Here is a 20,359-nt window from a genome sequence, read left to right as displayed (position 1 = left end):
ACCTAGTTTATGGCAGAAAATATCTATTATTTAAATCAAGTTTTAATATAAATATATCACTATCCATATCACACTAAACACTGGAGCACACGCACAACAGGCTATTTCCTGTATTCTGTAGCTCACTTTTAAACTTTGCTGTGTAGATAGAGCAGGGCAGCAGAGTCATCTCATTATGATTAGAGGGCAGGGGATTTAATGACAAGGGACAGCTCTATTGTACTGCTGCAAGCCTACATAAGGCAGAAAAGCAACACTACACACACCAATAAAGCTCTGTATACATCATCACTCTTTGGTCTCTGGGGGAGGGGGATGGAGACTGTTTAAGTCTATGACATTTCGTTGACCATTATCTGCTATTCATTGCAGCTGGCACAAAGCACACACACTCTTTACAGAAAATACAGAAAGGGAATAACTACAATATAGCCGCCCCTGAGAAGGTTTTAAAAAATAAAAAAAGCTACTAACTTTAAAATATAAAAAAAGATAAAAACAATACAAAACACCACATTATTTATCTTCTAGAGAATTGCGTTTAATGAAACTAAAATTAAATACGTGATACATTAATAACCAAAAAATAATGAAACATTAATACTTACAGTACCAGCGCTGTAACTGCACACCCTCCTGTCAGGTGCCATACATTCTCCCCCATTTACAACAAGGATCTGGTGCTGAACAGCGATCTTGTACTTAGCCTGAATAGCATGCTTAAGGTCAGTCACCCTATGTTAATACACAGGAACAAAAAAAAAGTACATAAAATCATATTTGTTCAGTTCACAAGGAATCAAAATTGGAACATTTATAATAAAGAATATTGCTTTAAAGGTGCTGTCATTGAAGAACTCCCATCCTCGCTTTCATAATATAGGCAAACTTGCAGGAATATTCAACAATTGACTGCTGGGTGAATGATCACATTGATTTTCGCTGAAAGTGATCAACGCTTGATAAGTAATAGGATAGTTTTGATTGTTAGTGTTACATAGTATATTGGGATAGTCTGTCTGTTACCGTCATGAAAAGCTGTGTCAATCAAGGTTGTGCGAACACTATGGTGGCCACCATTATGGGGGTAGAAGACAGTCGCTGTTACAATAGAAATGTTATGCGGAAACTCTGGCTGTCAATTTTATGTGGCTCTTATGAAAGCACTTTGTAAAGACCATCCACATAGAGTCAGGAAGCAGATCAAGCATCAATTCAAGATTTAGGTGGCCATATTTCTGTAGCCTGCTTTCTGACAGGAGGTTGGTATACCATCTTATCAGGAGGAGGTTGGTGTACCATCTTATCAGGAGGCAGATCAATCATATATAACAGGTGCAGTGCTATCACAAGCATGTTATGACATGCACATTCATTGTACCGTTTGTTAAAGGGCTAGTATAATGGTGAGATTCACTCACTCGTGTCACCCACTATTACTACCTCCTTTATTAATCAGGGTCACTAGGGTTATGCCTAGCTTCCCTACCTTTCTCTTTTACGAACGTTCATCTACTTGCTTTGCTGCTACAATAAATACAATTGTGTAGTAAATAAAGGATAATATTTCTTACCAACAATAATCACACTTACATATAAAATACATCAAACACAGTAACTGATCACAGTATAGTATTAGTATACCCCAATACATATAACAAGTTAATATATACCGAGTATACTCACACTATACGTAGTACAGTATAAACACGGTACCACAATCCTACCTTATACCACCACCCACTTACCTAAACATACATATGAATACAGTTACAATACAATAGACATGCTCACTGTTTCTGTCCCACTCCCCCCTAGCAATAAATGTCCCTGTGCAATAAAGGGTTAACACGGAATAAGGAGGATAAAGGGTTAACAAGGGGAATGGGTTGCTATGTAGCAGGTAAATGGTGGGAAAGGGTTAAACAGGTACCAAGGAATGTTCAGGTACCAGGGGATGTACAGGTAAAGGGTTGAAGTAAGGAGGGGGGGGGGGATTGTTACGTGTAACTGCTGCTACACGTGGATACTTAGCCGTTCATGTGGTCCAAGGTTGGTGAGTTGGTCTCTGAGGAGGGAGGCAGGAACAAGAGGGCGAATGTGGGACAGTTGACCCTCTTATACCTTTTCCGTGCACATCTGTGTGACATCACATGCTCATACACGGGCAAGGGGGGAGAGGGCATGGGTTTATGGCTCCCCCCCATGGAGTTTCATTACCTGGCGAGGGGGGGGGGCAAGAAGTTGGAACTTCCTGCTTCCTGGAAATACACGATTTGTTTACGGCTTATGGCTTTCACCCCCCAGGGTGTCTCATTACCTGGTGAGGGAGGGGGGGGGGGGAGTAGGCAGTGTGAATGCATTGGATGTGTCCAATGTCTCCCCCCCTACACCTTTCTCGAGGGACAAATATATATATATATATATATATACACTCACATGTACTTAGATATAAATATATAAAACACTTCCCTTTACACCGTTATTTGCTTCAAAGATATTTGACATTTTCGTATTGTTCATTTGCTTCCTAAATGAAGAATTAAGCAACTTTCTAGGCAGTCTTCATTAAACATATTCTACCATTTTGTTGTTGTAGAGTCTGTGCAACTCCTGGACATAGCTAGCTGTGCTGCCATTCTGACTTAGATCGGACAGATCCTGGCTTTGTCGGCTCTTTCTCTCTCTGGTCACCCCATCTTTGCAGTGTTAGGGTATGTTCACACGCACTATTTACGGACGTAAATCAGGCGTTTTACGCCTGGTATTACGGTCTAAAATACTGCTCGAAAGCGTCGGCAAACATCTGCCCATTCATTTGAATGAGTTTTACGATGTACTGTGCAGACGGTCATTTTTTTTACGCGCCGCTGTCAAAAGACAGCGCGTAAAAAAAGATGCCCGCGTCAAAGAAGTGCATGTCACTTCTTGGGACATAATTGGAGCCGTTTTCCATGTACTCCATAGAAAAACAGCTCCAATTACATCCGTAATGGACGCTGCAAAAACACCTGCACATGCAATTACGTCTGAAATTCAGGAGCTGTCTTCGCCTGAAAACAGCTCCGTAATTTCAGCCGTAACGGTCGTGCACGTGTGAACATACCCTTAGAGTTAGCAGTTGGCTGGAAGAGGAGGTTGTACATGGCAGATCAGAGAGTAGAGAGGTTGGAAAGCACCCAAGTCTTCAAGGAGGGAAGATCACACAGGCTGAACTGTATCAGAGTAAAGATAGGGAGGAAAATATACACAGAGGTCTACACAGGCTGTGTTGTACCCACGGCAGAATCTGCAGGGGAAGGGGGAGAATTACACACTCCTCTGTATCAGTGTCTGTCCGCACAAGAAGAGATACCTCTTAGGCTGGAGTGGAGGAAATCAGTATATGAATTAAACTGTGCTGATACAAGCTTGTGAAGGCAGCAGCATCCTGAAATCACATACCTCATATTTAGCATGTACATATCACTTGGAGGAACATGGGCACATGAAAAAGGTCTAAATCTAGGAGCAGACTGCAAACTGAATATCAGGGGGTCTGAAAATTAATAAAGACATAGAGAATGCTATTTCTGGAAGAATCTCATAAAGCCTCTTTAAAAACTCATTTTATATTTGAATTTGACACAAAAGCCAAAACTAAAACAGCTCCTAGCAGCGTTGCCAGGCTCAGAGTTCAACTCTGCATGAGAAAGAAGAATAACAATCCATATGGGGTATCTTTTGGGCTGTCACTGTAAAACCCATAACCCCTCACTACCTAGACATTTGATTTCCATTATAAGGCGATTATATTAGGAGATATTCCTTAATAAAAAGTAATTTCATTATCAGGACAGATTTCAATAACAGAGCAGGGCAGTGGCAGGGAACTTAAAGTTCATACCACAGCCATGCAGACGCCGACAACAAAATGCAGCCGTATCAGGCAAGCAGCACATCCAAGATAAATACAACGCCAAATTTTGATGTCAGACTATGCAACTTTTGCTTAAATGGTATTCTGGAAAATAAATTGTATATATAGTATCGTGCAAAAGTTTTAAGCAGTTGTAGAAAAAAGCTGCAAAGTAAAAATGCTTTCAAAAATAGAAGTGCTAATATTTTTTTTTTTCATCAATTAACAAAATACAAAAGTGAATAAACAGAAATCTAAATCAAATCAATATATGGTGTGACCACCCTTTGCTTTCAAAACACCATCAATTCTTCTACCTACACTTGCATAAAGTCATGGATTTTGTAGGATCATAGTCAGGTGTATGATTAACCAATTATACCAAACAGGTGATAATGATCATCATTTTCATATGTAGATTGAAACACAATCATTAACTGTAACAGAAACAGCTGTGTAGGAGGCTTAAAACTGGATGAGGAACAGCCAAACTCTGCTACAAAGGTGAGGTTGTGGAAGACCGTTTCATGTCACAGGTCTACCATGGCAAGACTGAGCACAGCAACAAGACTCAAAGTAGTTATACTGCATCAGCATGGTCTTTCCTAGGCAAAGCTTTCAAATCAGACTAGGGTTTCGGGTTCCTATTATATTATATTTAACACTTTAGTGACTATAGGTTTTAATACTTTCACACAATAAGGCCTCATGCACACGACCGTATTTTTTCCCACCCGTAAATACTGGCGTAAATACGGGTCCGGTGTCACACGTATTCCACCCGTTTTGCACCAGTATTTACGAACCCGTGCCCGTAAATATGGGTCCGGTGTCACCCGTATTCCACCCGTATTTACGGGCACGTTTTTGGCGGCAAAATAGCACTGCACTAATCGGCAGCCCCTTCTCTCTATCAGTGCAGGATAGAGAGAAGGGACAGCCTTTTCTGTAATAAAAGTTAAAGAAATTCATACTTACCCGGCCGTTGTCTTGGTGACGCGTCCCTCTCTTCACATCCAGCCCGACATCCCTGGATGACGCGGCAGTCCATGTGACCGCTGCAGCCTGTGATTGACCTGTGATTGGCTGCAGCGGTCACATAGCCTGAAACGTCATCCAGGACGTCGGGCCGGATGTCGAGAGGGACGCGTCACCAAGGCAACGGGCGGGAGACCGGACTGGAGGAAGCAGGAAGTTGTCGGTAAGTATGAAAGTCTTTTATTTTTATTTTGTACAGGTTTATACTGATCGGTAGTCACTGTCCAGGGTGCTGAAAGAGTTACTGCCGATCAGTTAACTCTTTCAGCTCCCTGGACAGTGACTATTTACTGACGTCGCTTAGCAACGCTGCCGTAATGACGGGTGCACACATGTAGCCACCCGTCATTACGAGAGCTCCATAGACTTCTATGGACTGTCCGTGCCGTTATTACGGCCTGAAATAAGACATGTTCTATCTTTTTCAACGGCACGGGCACCTTCGCGTGAGAAAACGGGAAGGCACCCGTCGCCAATAGAAGTCTATGAGCCCGTTATTACGGGTCGTAATTACGACCCGTAATAACGGGAGTTTTTACGGTCGTGTGCATGAGGCCTTAAAACACTTTTTCTTTAAAAGTATTTGATTTTTGTGTCGCCATATTTTAAGAGCCACAACTTTTTTTTTATTTTTTTGCTACCAGAGCTGTAAGAGGGCTTATTTTTTGTGGGGCGACTTGCAATTTTTATTGGTACTATTTTGGGGAATATACTACTTTTTGATCACTTTTTATTGCAGAATGAACAAAAAACACCAATTATGGCATTGTTTTTTTTTACGGGGTTATGGACACAGCATTACTAATTATGTGTAGCTTTTTAATTTTTTTTTCATAATAAAGCATTTTGTTAAACTTACATGCATTCTATTAGGCCCTGCCTCTGGAAGGGCCTAATAGGCATATACTGTTAGCATACACCTTTGCTAGGCCCCCGGCTGCCATGAAAACCTTTGGCCCCCCACAATCGCGTGGCGCAGGTGTCAATGGGGTAAAATAGGGAGCCCCCTCCATCTGAAACAACTTAGGTGCCGCAGTTGCTATCGACTGCCGCATCTAAGGTGTTTAAACGGCCGGGATCGAAGGTTACTTTGATCCCACCTATTAGAGCGGGAGCCCGGCAGTCTACAGACCGTCTGACATTCGCTCTAGCCATCGAAGGACACCCGTGCCAGGCTTATGTCACAGCACTTTGAAAATGCAACACTGTAGCATAAGTACCCTTAATGATCGCTGTGAACACACATATTGGTGGTCATTAAGGGGTTAATATGTTTTCTGACCACTGTAGACGGATATAGACAGATGCTACGAAGATAACTAGTCATCACAGCCCTGTGACGCAAAGCATAAATAAATATATTATCTATACATACATTCCTACTTTACATCTAAACCTAACAACATTACATATAATTCAGCACAGTTGTGTACGACTGTCTGACGACAGTGAAATGAGCCATGTTATAAATAAGACCCTGATGAAAGCAATATGACGAGTAAATAAGGACATATAGATTTAAATACAACTACTAAATTTCCAATTTGTCTGATGTTGAGGTCAGGATCACCAGTATTAAAACTTAATTCAAATGCGCTTGTCCCTGTTGCCAATATAAAGAAAACACACGGCCACTGGTGGAGTCTATTAAATAACAAGCAGCTCAAAGTATTTTTCATTTCCTCCCAAAATGTTCTTTTCAGCGTAGCTACATGATGATGTTTTTGTATTCTTTCTGTAATGAGATCACTCCATAGCTCCAGCAATAGACAGCAAGAGCAAACATTAGGATCTGGAATATGGGTCGTTGAAATATCAGGGTTCACACGTATGATGATGCTCCAGTCAGCCAATAGAAATGCCAGAGATGCTGTGGACATACATAGCTACGGGGTGGAAATTAGAAGAGTAGCCCTTAGAAATAATAGACCAAGAGAAGGTATATGCTATGATCAGGTTTGCATTTGGCCAGTCCGCTGTAAGTTCCATCACTCTTCGGCAAGACTAGAACAGCATGCAATATTATTTTTACTGTTAAAACGACAGAAACCTCAAATGGACCCCATTGGGGTCTGTCGGGCACCTTCGGAGTCAACATCCAATGGACACAACACAACGTTATGGCTTTCGTCAAAAATGGAAGCTATAGCTCAGATGTGTACATAACGTTACGAGGGATAGCAGATAATTGATTAACAGAGAAATATTTCTGTGTATACAATTCTGCTAGAAGGAGCTTATGAACTTGTCTTCAGGAAGATACATTTATTATGGAGTTCTATGGGAGATGTATAAATCAGTAAACTCCACCTAGTGGGGGCTGTAAGTATACAGAATTTTATTACTAAAACTGCACCTCCAGTTCCAAATAACTTTTACTATTATGGCACTTAACTGTTTGAACTATACATTATTAGAGGAACCATACCCCGCTTTTAAGAATCAATTGTTCTCGTGACAGATGCAATTCTGCTAACCCTATGGTGTCAACGCCATTTTTTTTTTTTGTTTCCGTTATTTACTCACCGCTTTCCAGAAGCCATAACTTTCTTTATTTTTCCATCGCTATAGCCATATTAAAAATACCATATAATGTACTGGGAAACTTAAAACAAATACTTTGTGGGGTGAAATAGGATAAAAAACGGATTCCTCCATTGTTTTCTGGGATTCATTATTACGCCATTCATCATGCAGTAAAAAACTACATGTTAACTTTATTCTGCTGGTCAATATAATTACGGTGATACCAAATTTAAAATATTTTTGTTTTTATAAAGTACAACTTTTACAAATATTCTGAGACCTATGCTTTATACTCCCTGTTCTATATTCCCCCTTGGCGGATGTTACGTACAATTACATCACAAGTCGCCAAGGGCTTATCTCATTAATCATTTTCATACCAAAAGTCCAGACAGGTTGTTAATCCAGATGCTGTTTTAATGTAATTTCCAGTGTTTCTAACATCAAAAAAATTAAAATTATAATAATTCTGAATATTTTTCTTCTCTGTGTCCCCATTGGTGCTGCTGCTAATCTGCGCTGCTGGGGCAGGAGTTCTGTGCAGAATAAGGCCTCATACACACGACTGTAGCATGTGCACGGCCATGATTTTCGGGTCGGCCGGCAGCGAAGTGTCACCCGCGAGCCGCCCGCAAATCGCGGGCCATGCACATGGCGCGTCCATTATTTCCTGAGAGCCTGGAAACCACGGTCGTGCGCATGTCCCCATAGAAATGAATGGGACCGCAATTCTCCCGTGGATTATCGGGGGAATTGCGGCCGCAAAAGCACGTTCGTGTGCATGGGGCCTTAGTCTCCTCAGCTATACTGCCATGCTACTTAGGAGAAACTCTGCTCCTTCCCTGACAAGCAGGGAAGAAAGCTATTTCTACTGGCTGAACAGAGAATCACTATGCAGAGAACTGGCTGTGGGGTGAGGGACTGAGCATTTATTTTCACCAGCAATTAGCTTAGTAGGGGGATATGCACATTGCTATACACTTTGAACACCAGGTGGCACCACACTATGTAAGGCCTGATCCAATTTGCTTCACCAAAAAACTGGCTGTTTTCCATGCATACGTTTGCATTGATTCAGAATTGTTTCTGTGTGTTATTCTTTTTTCCTCTCAGTTTTTCTCCCCTGCAAGCACAATGGTTTCACTTTTGTTTTTTATGCATTTCTTTAGCAACTGATGCGTGAGAAACGGACAGCACATGGATCCTATCCTTTTTTCACGTACCCATAGACTTCAATGGCCAAATAAGGTGCGCAAAAACGAACGAGAATAGGACATGCATGTGAGTTTCTTGCAACGGACACACGCACCATGAAGGTTATAAAAAAAAACGATGTGTGAATAGGCCCATTGAATTTCATGGCTCAGTGTGCGATCCGTTGTTAAAATGGACGGCACACGGACGAGAAATACGTTTGTGTAAATAAGTCCTGAATGTTATAAATGTTCACTAGATAGTTTTTGGGTTTTTTATAGCATTTAAATGGCAAACATTGTTAATTTTTATGACCCATAGAATGAATATGATATTTAATGGTGAGGCAGCCACTTTATTAGTTTATATTATTTAGGTATATTATTTCGATAATTGCTGTTTATGTCATTTTTGTATATTTGTTGTAAATCTAAGGTAACCCTTCACCGATATATAAGGAATTGCATAGCCAGTAAATGAGAAATACCTACATTAATTGTGGATCTGGGAGGATTAGCATTTGGTCTACAATTTCCTAATGGTTGGTTTTATGTTCTTCATAGAACTGCAGCCCTCAACAAGCGTTAGGATGAGAAAGGAATAACTGGGCGGTTTCCTGAAAACAAACTTTGTATTGTGGAAAGAGCCACTTATTAATTTGGAAAGCTTTACTAATGTCACAAGGATAGATAAATATAAAGCAACAACTGTTGTATTAATTCAATTCCTACGTTATTATTAAGTGATGATTCTTTTTAATCTTTGTTTTTAGGTCTCCAAGCAATAGTTATGCAATACTGGATTTATTATATTACGAAGGCCTAAAAAGCTAGCGGTCTTATCTACTAGTACTATACCCGCAACCCATTCTAGGTATAGTAAGTAAAAGTCCACTGCCAGCTTCATAACAATAAGAATTCCTAATGTTACAAGTAAATGTGGGAGTAAAATGGACTGTCAATCTCAGCTCATGAACATCTATGAACTTAGTTATCTATATATAAATATTGGCGTGAAACAAAACATTTGTATGTGGTCCGGTTTACACACTCAAAGAACATGGGGAAGTTCATATTGATGCCGCTGTAATTCCCTGCACCCCCGGTCAAATATTTAGCTGATTTTGCCAGGGATAAGCCTTCTCTGGCCAGACATTTAAATGCAGCATTACATGGCGGCCATTCAGACTCATAGAGGGGGGGTTCCAGGGAGGAAACCCTGCTTTATGACCACCATATGGACAACACTTCTCTATCTTGCGCGATCCTGTCGTGTATATATATATATATATATATACCAGTAGAAAGGCAGCAGCACTCTGTTTCCAAGTGAGAAATCCAATAGTAAAGGGTGCCAGCTGATAGTCCCGATCCAAAGACCATACAGATCCCAAAAGAAAATCCAGCAGCACTCCGATAATCAAGGTGAAAAAAAGTGAAGTTTATTGTGCCAACATGGCAAGTGCAGCCATGTTGCATTTGTCATCTTGGCACAATAAACGTCACTTTTTTCACCTTGATTATCGGAGTGCTGCTGGATTTTCTTTTGGGATCTGTATATACACATATATATATATATATATATATATATATATATATATACATATACACACACATACATACACCGGATCCCTTAATGATCGCCAATATGCCTTTTTACGGCGGTCATTATGGGTTTTTATGCCACAACACAGCTTTTTAAGCCCGTAAAAGCCATGAGTGCAGGTGCCGGGCTGTCTAATGACAGTCAGGCTTCTGCTGTAACAGCCGGGATCGGAGTAACCTCTGATCCCAGCCGTCCCTTAGATGCCATGGTCAATAGCGACTGTGGCCTCTTGGAGGTTTCAGAGGGAGGGGGCTCCTTCTGCCACCCTGAAAAACGACCACAGGGTGCCAATGGTTTTCATAGCAGCCAGGGGCCTAACAAAGGCATATGCCAACCGTGTAGACCTAATAGACCCTTCTAGAATTCCAGGCAGTTTTACACTGACCGGCATAATACACTGTAATACAGATGTATTGCAGTGTATTATAAAAGTGATCAATGACCAAAGTCGTTAAGCCCTCATACAGCAAAGTCAGTGGAAATCTTATGGCTCTTAAAAAAAGGGGACACAAAAAGAAATACTGTTAAAAGAAAAGTGGTTTTATTGTGCAAAAGTAGAAAAACATAAATCAACTATGTAAATGTGGTATCGCTGTAATCCTAACGACCCGCAGAATAAAGTTAGATTATTTATACCACACAGTAAAACTGTGTAAATTTAAGCCACAAAAAAAAAATGGAAGTATATCCGTTTATTTTCCATTCCACCCTAAAAAAGTTAAAATTCAATCAACAAGTTTTATTTACCCCAAAATAGTGTAATTCAAGAATACAACTCGTCCTCCAAAAAAAAAACCCTTAACCCCTTCCTCCCCATAAGGAAAATGTACGTAATGGAGCTGGTGTGGGGGGTGAAGTTTTGAGCACACCTTATGCCGCAGGTGTCAGCTGTGTATCACAGCTGACACGCTGTTCTAACAGCCAGGAACAGAGATCTCACTGTTCCTGGCCGTTTACCTAGTTAAATGCTGCGGTCAATAGCGACATTTAAACCGTTAGGAGGAGGCAGCCCCCTCTGATAGCCCATCGGCCACCCCGCAACGCGATTGCAGGGCACCGATGGTGGTCATGGCAGCCCAGGCGCCTAATGAAGGCCCCAGGTTTGCGTTCTGTCTGCCCCTGCTAAGCCGTGCCTCCGGCAGGACTTAGAAGACGCCTGTAAAAATGACAATATACTGAAATACATTAGTATTGCAGTGTATTCTACTAGTCCACAAGGGGGACTAAGAAAAAAAGTTAAATAAATTTTTCAGGAGTGTAAAAAAGCTAAAAATAAAATATTTTAAAATATTAAAAGTTCAAAAAACGCATTTCCCATTTTTTTTCCCTTAAGCACATTGCAAAAATGAAAAAAAAAAATGGCCGCGTCCATAAAAGTCTTAACTATGACAATATACCATTATTTAATTTGCACGGTGAACAGCGTAAAAAATTTAAAATCACCAGAATCGTTGTTGTTTGTCACCTTAGAACTAAAAAATTTTAACTAAAAGTGATCAAAACATTGTATGTACCAAAAATTGGTACCAATAAAAAAAATAAAAAATACAGTGCGTCCCGAAAAAAATAAGCCCTTATACAGCTCAGTCGACGGTATACAGTAATAGTTACGGTTCTTGAAAGGCAGGACGTAAAAAACTAAAATGTAAAAACTAAAAATGTCTGGGGGGGGTCTTTAAAAGGTTAAACAGCTCAGTCTATGGAAAAATAAAAAGTTATGGAATGCAAAATAAAAACACTAAAATAAATCGCAGGGAAAACTGCAGAAAATCCGCAGGAGCACAAAAAATGTGCTATAATCAATGCTTCACATTAAATCCGCAGGGTTTTCTCAGAAATATGCGCAGCAAAAACGCACGATTGTCTGCGGATTTCTGTGACTTCGGCCTCGTTGACATCTGCATTGGAGGATCCGTTAGGGGCCTCCGTCGCAGAACTGGCCGAGATTACCGGAGACAATAGCACAGCATGACCTCCGGTAAAATCACGGATGCCCCGACGGTACCTATTCAATGGGTTCCGTCGGCCACCGGCAGTGTCTGTTGTGCAACGGAACCGTTGCCTCCGTTATTCCATTTGTACTGCTGCTCTGACCGAGCAGAACAAAGAAACACCCCGACGCAGGTGTGAACTAAGCCTAATTTACCTGCGTGTTTTTGTTTTTTTTAAAGGGTAACTAAACATTCAAACTTCTGACATGTCATAGTGACATGTCAGAAGATTTGATTCGTGGGGGTCCGAGCACTGAGACCACCACCAAACTCTAAAACGAAGCGGCAGAAGAGCTTGTGTGAGCGCTGAGCCGCTTTGTTTCTGTTCGGCTTTTTCCAGAAATCGATGTAGCGGTCTACGGACTCACTTTCCAAAAAAAGCCGAAAAGAAAAGTGGCTCACACGAGCGCTTCTGCTGCTTCGTTCTAGCGATTGGTGGGGACCTCAGTGTCTCACTATGACACGTCAGAAGTTTGTTGAACGTTTAGTTACCCTTTAAGATTCTGCCGCAGATTTGCTGTTGCAGTCAATTTTCATTTTTCCATTGTCGCATTCCGAGAGCCATAACTAATTTATTTGTCTGTCGACATACAGCTTGTTTTTTTCAGGACAAATTGTTGTTGTTAATGTCACCATTTAATGTATACTGACGTACTACGAAACTGAACAAAATGTATTCATTGTTGGATGGAATTGGAAAAAAACAGCGATTCCGCTATTGTTATTTCGGTTTTGTTTTTTACAGCATTCACTGTGCGGTAAAAACGACACATTGACTTTATTCTGCGGGTCCATACGATTACGGCGATAAATTGATACTATTTTTTTACGATTTACTACTTTGCAAAGGAAAAACTAATTTGTTTAAAAAAAAAATATATGTTTTGTGTCGCCACATTCTGAGAGTCATAACTTTTTTCTTTTTCCATTGAAGGAGCGGTGTGAGGGAAAGTTTTTGCATAGCGAGCTGAGGTTGTTATTTGTTCCATTATTGGGTACATAAGACTTTTTATTCAGTTTTGGGGGGGGGGGGAGGGTGACTAAAACAGAACTTCTGACATTGCGATATTTTTTTTTCCCCTATGGCATTCACCCGGCAAGTTACATAAGGTGATATTTTAATAGCTCAAACTTATAGACACACCGATACCAATCATGTTTGATTTTTTTTTTTGTTGCTTACATACATTTAAAAAAAAAAAAAAAAAAAATAGGAAAAGGGAGGTTTTAATTTCTTTTTTATATTTAATTTTTTTTTATTAAAAGTGTTTTACCTTTTTTTTAGTGCTAGTGGACTTAAACTTAAACATGCGATCTATGGATCACTTATGCAATATCTATGCATTGACGTGTATTGCCTCTATCTGTGCTCTGGAAAGGCTTAAAAATAGAGCACTGATGGCTGACCTGGAGGCATTCAATAGGCCTTTCAGCTGCCATGGCAACATATCCGCAGTCGGGGAAGTGAGAGAGCTTGCTCCCTCTGCCTGGCCCCTCAGATTCCATGATCACTATTGACCGCGGCATCTGAGAAGTTAAATTTCTGGGATCTGAGCCGTCTCCAAACCTGGCATGTTGCAGAGGGGTGTCAGCTATACTGAAAACCTGGCACCTGTGTCTGATATTGCAGTTCATCCGCATTCTCAATGGAGCTGAGCTGCAATACCAGGCACATCCAATGGACAGGTGTGGCACTGTTTTTGGAAGAAAGTTGACGATTTTCTAAATCAAGACAATCCCATTTCATTACACAATGAATAAGCTTTATTTGATTAACCCTAAAATGCCCCTATAAGCGCGACATAATTTGGGAAACTTATCAAAGCTAGTGAAAGGGAAAAGTGGAGTCGTCCATAGCCGGTTGCAGCATGTAAAACACGATTCCATTGCACCTATGTTGGTAGATTTCCCCTAGTTCACATCTAGTAGACAAAAGCAGTGCAATGAATTATCTACTAAATACACCAATAAATAAAAACGTTGTTCTTACGTTTGAACTGCCAGCTCGGTGTCAAATGTAAGGGTGATTCCTGTGTTGACAAGAAACACATAAAGCTTCATGGTGACTGCTCTATGTTCCTCTGCTCCCTCCTTTACACTTTGTTGTGCTCATTTAGAAACTGTGGAGAAAATTAAAATGTAAACGTTAGACATAATTGAAAAAAAAAAAACACTAAAAAAAAATCCCCAAAACAAATGTGTGCACAACGGGTCCATCAGAGTTCCGCTGTTTTGACAGCAAAAAAAGCACTGCATGATGCGCTATTCTTGCCATTAAAAGTGACAAAATCCCCAAACCGAACGTGCAAACAGGGAATGTGCTATTGATAATATAGAAAGTGTATGGGGATGAGGGAGCATATTAAGGATTGTGAGTGTGGGGACGAACTATAATTGTTCCATGTAAATGTACTAAATAGACATCGGTCGGCGCACGTTACCGGGCAGAAAATCTCTGTCCGTATAAAAGGAAAATTAGGCCATGTTCACACATTCAGGATTTACGGATATTCCGCATCTAATGCAAGTGAAAGTGGTATTTTATATCCCATTAACATGTAGCGAAAAAAATTAGCATACTATAATGACCGTGCCGTGAATTTTAAAATCTGTAGCATGCTTATTATTTGCCCGGATTACGCAAAGAAAAGCCACTGATTAACCTTATTCATTTGCAATGGGGCTTATCGAAGTGCAGATCCTCTGGAACATCCAGTGTCAGCCTCAGATCTTTGCCACCTATTCTTGTAAAAGTTGACGTTGTATATGTCTATGGAAAATTCTGAACACTTGTATGTAGGCTTAGAGCAAGTTAAAAAAAACATATGGGAACTGGCAAACAATGATATTTCTCCTTGTGTGTTTGTCTCATATTATGACAATGTCATGGCTAGACAAAACCCAGTCCCCAAGTCTTAATGACAACTATAAAATGGGCACTGGTGACTGGGATTTGCTCCCTTTAATTCATACACTTGGTGGTTGGGTGCTTCTACCTGGGGGCAAATGAATGGAGCTGGATGCAGGTAGCTTTGATCACCAGTGGAAGAGGTGAAGATTGTCAACCATGAAGTAGGACCACTGACTGGACTAAAAATCAAGGTGAGAAATCAATGGGACATGGAATGTGGCAGATTATCAAATATTCTGGAATATAGGAAGGTTAAAGAAAGCTTTCTAGAGTTCACCTCCTAGGGCTTGTCCACACATAATGGAATTGCTGCAGAAAATTTTTGCGAAGCGTGTGGATGAGATTTGTTGAATGTCACCCACTTTGCTGCTACTGTATTCTGCGGTGTAGTTTCCATCTGCAATTCTGCTACATGTGGACAAACCCTTATGGTACAGGATAATCAAGAGGAGCCAAAAATAAAATGTTAACACAAAATAGTCTATTATAACGTTGTTTTTTAAATCAGAGGAATTTCCTTAGAAGATCATCAAAAAGTTAATTTATTTCAGTAATTCAATTCAAAAAGTGAAACTCATATTATATAAATTCATTACACACAGAGTGATCTATTATCAGCATTGTTTTCTTTTAATGTTGATGATTATGGCTAACAGTTAATGAAAACACAAAACTTAGTCTCTCAGAAAATGAAAATATTGGGTAAAAGTTGAACATTGCAGACTCCTGGTGTCACTCTAACCAGCGAATCATCACAAAACACCTGCAAAGGTTTCCTAAGCCTCTAAATGGTCCAACAGTCTGGATCAGTAGGCTACACAATCTTGGGGAACACTGCTGACTTGACAGTTTTCCAGAAGACAGTCACTGACACCCTTCACAAGGAAGGTAAGCCACAAAAGGACAATGCTATATTAATGGAAAGTTGAGAGGAAGGAAAAAGTGTGGTAGAAAAAAGTGCACAAGCAACAGGGATATCCGCAGCCTTGAAAGGATTGTCAAGAAAAGGCCATTCAAGGAGTGGACTGTGGCTGGAGTCAGTGCTTCAAGAGCCACCACACACAGACGTATCCAAGACATGGGCTACAACTGTCACATTCCTTGAGACGTCAGAAGCGTCTTATCTGGGCTAATGAGAAAAAGGACTGGTCTGTTGCTCAGTGGTCCAAAGTCCTGTTTTCAGATGAAAGTAAATTTTGCATTTCATTTGGAAGTCAAGGTTCCAGAGTCTGGAGGAAGAGTGGAGAGGCATCAACCCAAGTTGCTTGTGGTCCAGTGTGAAGTTTCCACAGTCAGTGATGGTTTGGGGGCCATGTCATCTGCTGGTGTTGGACCATTGTGTTATATCAAGTCCAGAGTCAACGCAGCGTCTAGCAGGAAATTGTAGAGCACTTCATGCTTCTCTCTGCTGACAAGCTTTATGGATATTCTGATTTCATTTTCCAGCAGGACTTGGCACCTTCCACACTGCCAAAAGTACCAATACCTGGTTTAATAACCGCAGTATCACTGTGCTTGATTGGCCAGGAAACTCGCCTGACCTAAATCCAAAGAGACTCTATGGGGGTATTATCAAGAGGAAGATGAGAGACATCAGACCCATCAATGCAGACGAGCTGAAGGCCGCTATCAAAGCAACCTGGGCTTCCATAACACCTCAGCAGTGCCACAGGCTGATCGCATCCATGCCACGCCGCATTGATGCAGTAATTCATGCAAAAGGAGCCCCGATCAATTATTGAGGGCATATACCGTACATACTTTTCAGTAGGCCAACATTTCAGTATTAAAAATCATTTTTGAAATTGGGCTTATATAATATTCTAATTTTCTGAGACACAAAATTTTGGGTTTTTATTAACGGTTACCCTAATCTTCAAGATCAAAAGAAAAAAAATGCTGGAAATAGATCACTCTGTGTGTAATGAATATACATAATATAGGAGTTTCAATTTTTGAATTGAATTACTGAAATAAATGAACTTTTTGATGATATTCTAATCATTGGGAATGACCTGTAAGTCTGCTTCTGTGCTGAAGACAAGAGCAGGATTATCACCTTCTACATATTGAGTACTTGACCAAACAAATTTTACTCCCTAACAGGTTCATACACTGGCCTATTATTGAGCACAGCCCATAACACACAGCGCAGACAGGTCAGCTCCTCTTTACTGATAACCTCCTCCTCAAAACCAAGAACTTGAACACTGGATCATAGCAGAACTGTAACTGACCCCCCCTCACCTTCTCAAAGTTTTGGGTTTCTTTTGCTTCTGATATTTTTTAGGATCTGACAATCTGTATTTGTCATGTCAGAGTTGATTTGCATACTATATGAAGGAATGTAACCAACCTCTGCACACTTATGTATGGCACTTCCTATGACTGTTTTACTGTACAAATGTGATTCTTTACACAGATCTCAACTAAAGAATCCATGTTACAAGGTTGACTATTGAAAGCCAGTAAGGCATATTTATCAGTGCAACTCTGCCAGTTTTCAGAACTGAATTCCATATTCATTAAGAAGCCACCATGTTTTCTGACATTTGGAAAAAAAAAAATAAGGATGTGATTTGCAAGCTGTACGCTGTGCGACGCGTTGTTAGTAGAAGTCGACACTAGGGATGTCACGATACTAGAATTTGGACTTCGATACCGATACTTCGCTTAGTATTGCGATTTCAATACCAATTCGATACTTTGCCAACAGTAATAATAAAAAAAAAAGTTCTTCCATTTTCTGATGTGAGGCGCGAGGTATGATGATGAATTTTGAATGTGCCTCACATTAATAGTAATTAACCCCATCATGTTTCTCAGTCATAACGGGTTAATGTGTAAGGTACATGATGGGGTTAATTACTATTAATGTGAGGCACATGGAGGTTAAATTCATCACACCTCGTTTACACATCATAAATGATGCAAAAAAATCGTTATGCAGGTTATTACGGCCACGCCAATACCCAATATGTGAATATCTTATGTATTGAGACTTATTTTAATGTTTATTGTAAAAAAGGTGTATGTGTTTTTTTTTTTATTTAACAATACTTTGTTTTTACTTTATTTTTAAACTTTAATATACTGACATATATCTATATGCCAGTATATTAGCCTGTATATGTATTGTACACAGGCAGCTGTAAGGACATACCCAAGTATGCCCTAACAACAGGAAATATGGTAGGACAGCCCTGGGGTCCTTCAATGGACCCTGGGCTGTCTGCCCATATGTGGTATGTCCCTCAATCGCGTTACAGGGATTCCTGTGAAATGCGATCCAAGGGGCATCCCCCCATCTCACTTCCTCTTGAACGCTGCAGTCAGCTTTGATTGCAGCATTCAGGGGAATAGCGGCGGAGATGGGAGGTTTCTGATCTCCGCCGTTATAGAGCTCGGCTGCGGCTGTGTAATACAGCCATTGCCCCGCTCCTGACAAGTGCGCGCGCGGTCAGCATGAGGTGATGCGGCCGGTGCTGCACTATAATAAGCGGCGGCGCAGGCACGGAGGACAGAACGGGGGTGTTTTGCAGTGCGCCTGCCATGTTCTTTCTTCAGTGCCGCAGCTCATTTGTGCAGCGCAGGCCGCATCAAACCATCCTGACGGCGCGCACATGTCAGGACTCAGGAGCAGGGCAATGACTGCATTACACAACCGCAGCCCCGCTCTCATATACATTCATGTGTTACTATACTGAGCTGTGTGGACGCACAGCTAAGTATCGAAATACATGAAATAATGGTATCGAACCGTTTGGGGATGCACAGTATCGAAGTTTCGATGCATCGTGCATCCCTAGTCGACACTGTGTTGACAGACACATCCTTGGATGCTTAAAGGTGTTATCCCACCGCAACAACTTGTCACCAAGTGTTTTTAAACCCTTTGTAGTCCCACCGATCAAGAGAACAGGGGTCCCGAGTCCCCTGTACAAACAGAATGGCAGGTCACGTATGCACGCTGCCGCTCCATTAATTCTCTTTTGGATTTCCGTAGATAGGTGAACGCTGTACTCAGCGATCTCCAGAAGTCCCATAAAGGATGAATGGAGCAGCAGCGCATGAGCGACCGCTGCTCCGTCCATTCAGGGAACTCGAGACGCCCAGCGGTGGGACCCCCAGCAATCAAACACGTGTGGATAGACGACAAGTTGTTGTGATGGGAGAAAGTTTCGACAGCTGTATGACAAACGCCCTTTCAGCCGACAGCTATTCCTCTGGACTTCCCCATATACACGTATGATCGGCCAAGAGGGCAATAAGACACCTCTGGCAGTGGATTAACTTCCGTGGGAACAAAGGATCGGCCATGTTAAAAATCAACATGCCTGATCTGTCTTTGTCCCCAACGGGGTCGTTGTGACAAACCCACATACACGGTTCAGCAGACTTTCGCCTACTGTGAATGGGCACTTTAGAAGAGCTCACATAATTTAAAGGGCTATGCATTGTAAAGATTAGGGTGTATTCCTTGCTTAGTTTAGTCCAGCAATAACAAATCATTTCTGAGTTACAGATACACAGAAATGCTCTTATGAAAAGGATCCATAAATGATGAACACATTTCAGTAACATTACAGTGAAATAATCCAGTAATCGTGAAAACGATGTCGCAAATAGCTGGAACCAAAACAGTCTTTTGTTCATGCAAATAAAAACTTGGAGAGAGAACATGGGACAAACATTACTCATCCTCTGCCAAATTGTATTATACTGTGAGAAAACACTGCTGAAATATGTTACTTACCAAAGTTACATAGCAAACTGAAAATATTAGATCACCCCGAATGTTATACAATGATATCACAACTTCTCCATTGACGTCCTACTATATAACGTATCATTTGTGAAAATAGCGGCATTGCATTACCTCCCTGACCTTACAAGAGGACAACCCTACAAAAAGTATAGGAAGGATAACATTACATGGAGGACTAGTGCAGATGACTAGATTTACTGCCAAATTAACACAGCAAATCTAGGTGATATGCAAATTATCTGTCATTTCTGGAGACAGGGAGGATATTGTGCAAAATCATGCTGGACAGAATAATCTATTGATACACACCCTCGCAAACAAGAACAAGCTATGTTTTCACATGACAGTGCCAGTGATATGCGGCACACAGTATATGAGAATAGTGATACTTGTTTTGTAGAAATCCTGCAATTGAGTGAAGCTGCACA

The 20,359-nt window shown here is 40.8% G+C and overlaps 1 protein-coding gene across 6 annotated transcripts in view; it reads right to left on the bottom strand.

Annotated features, from left to right (window-relative positions):
• Positions 1-20,359, bottom strand: part of RB1CC1 (RB1 inducible coiled-coil 1) — a 130,856-nt gene that overhangs the window by 100,027 nt on the left and 10,470 nt on the right. For all 6 annotated transcript variants that reach the window (XM_075826250.1, XM_075826249.1, XM_075826247.1 and 3 more), the window contains 2 exons: positions 14,243-14,372; positions 609-735 (listed from right to left, as the gene is read on the bottom strand). In XM_075826250.1, the coding sequence (XP_075682365.1) occupies positions 609-735; positions 14,243-14,313 (198 nt within the window). In that variant the 5' untranslated portion in view covers positions 14,314-14,372. The remainder of the gene's footprint in view (positions 1-608; positions 736-14,242; positions 14,373-20,359) is intronic.

This window comes from Rhinoderma darwinii, chromosome 5 (assembly GCF_050947455.1).
Source record: "Rhinoderma darwinii isolate aRhiDar2 chromosome 5, aRhiDar2.hap1, whole genome shotgun sequence".
Lineage (NCBI taxonomy): Eukaryota > Metazoa > Chordata > Amphibia > Anura > Rhinodermatidae > Rhinoderma > Rhinoderma darwinii.
The sequence above is the reverse complement of the archived record's forward strand: the minus strand, read 5'-3'. Positions and strand labels throughout refer to the sequence as shown.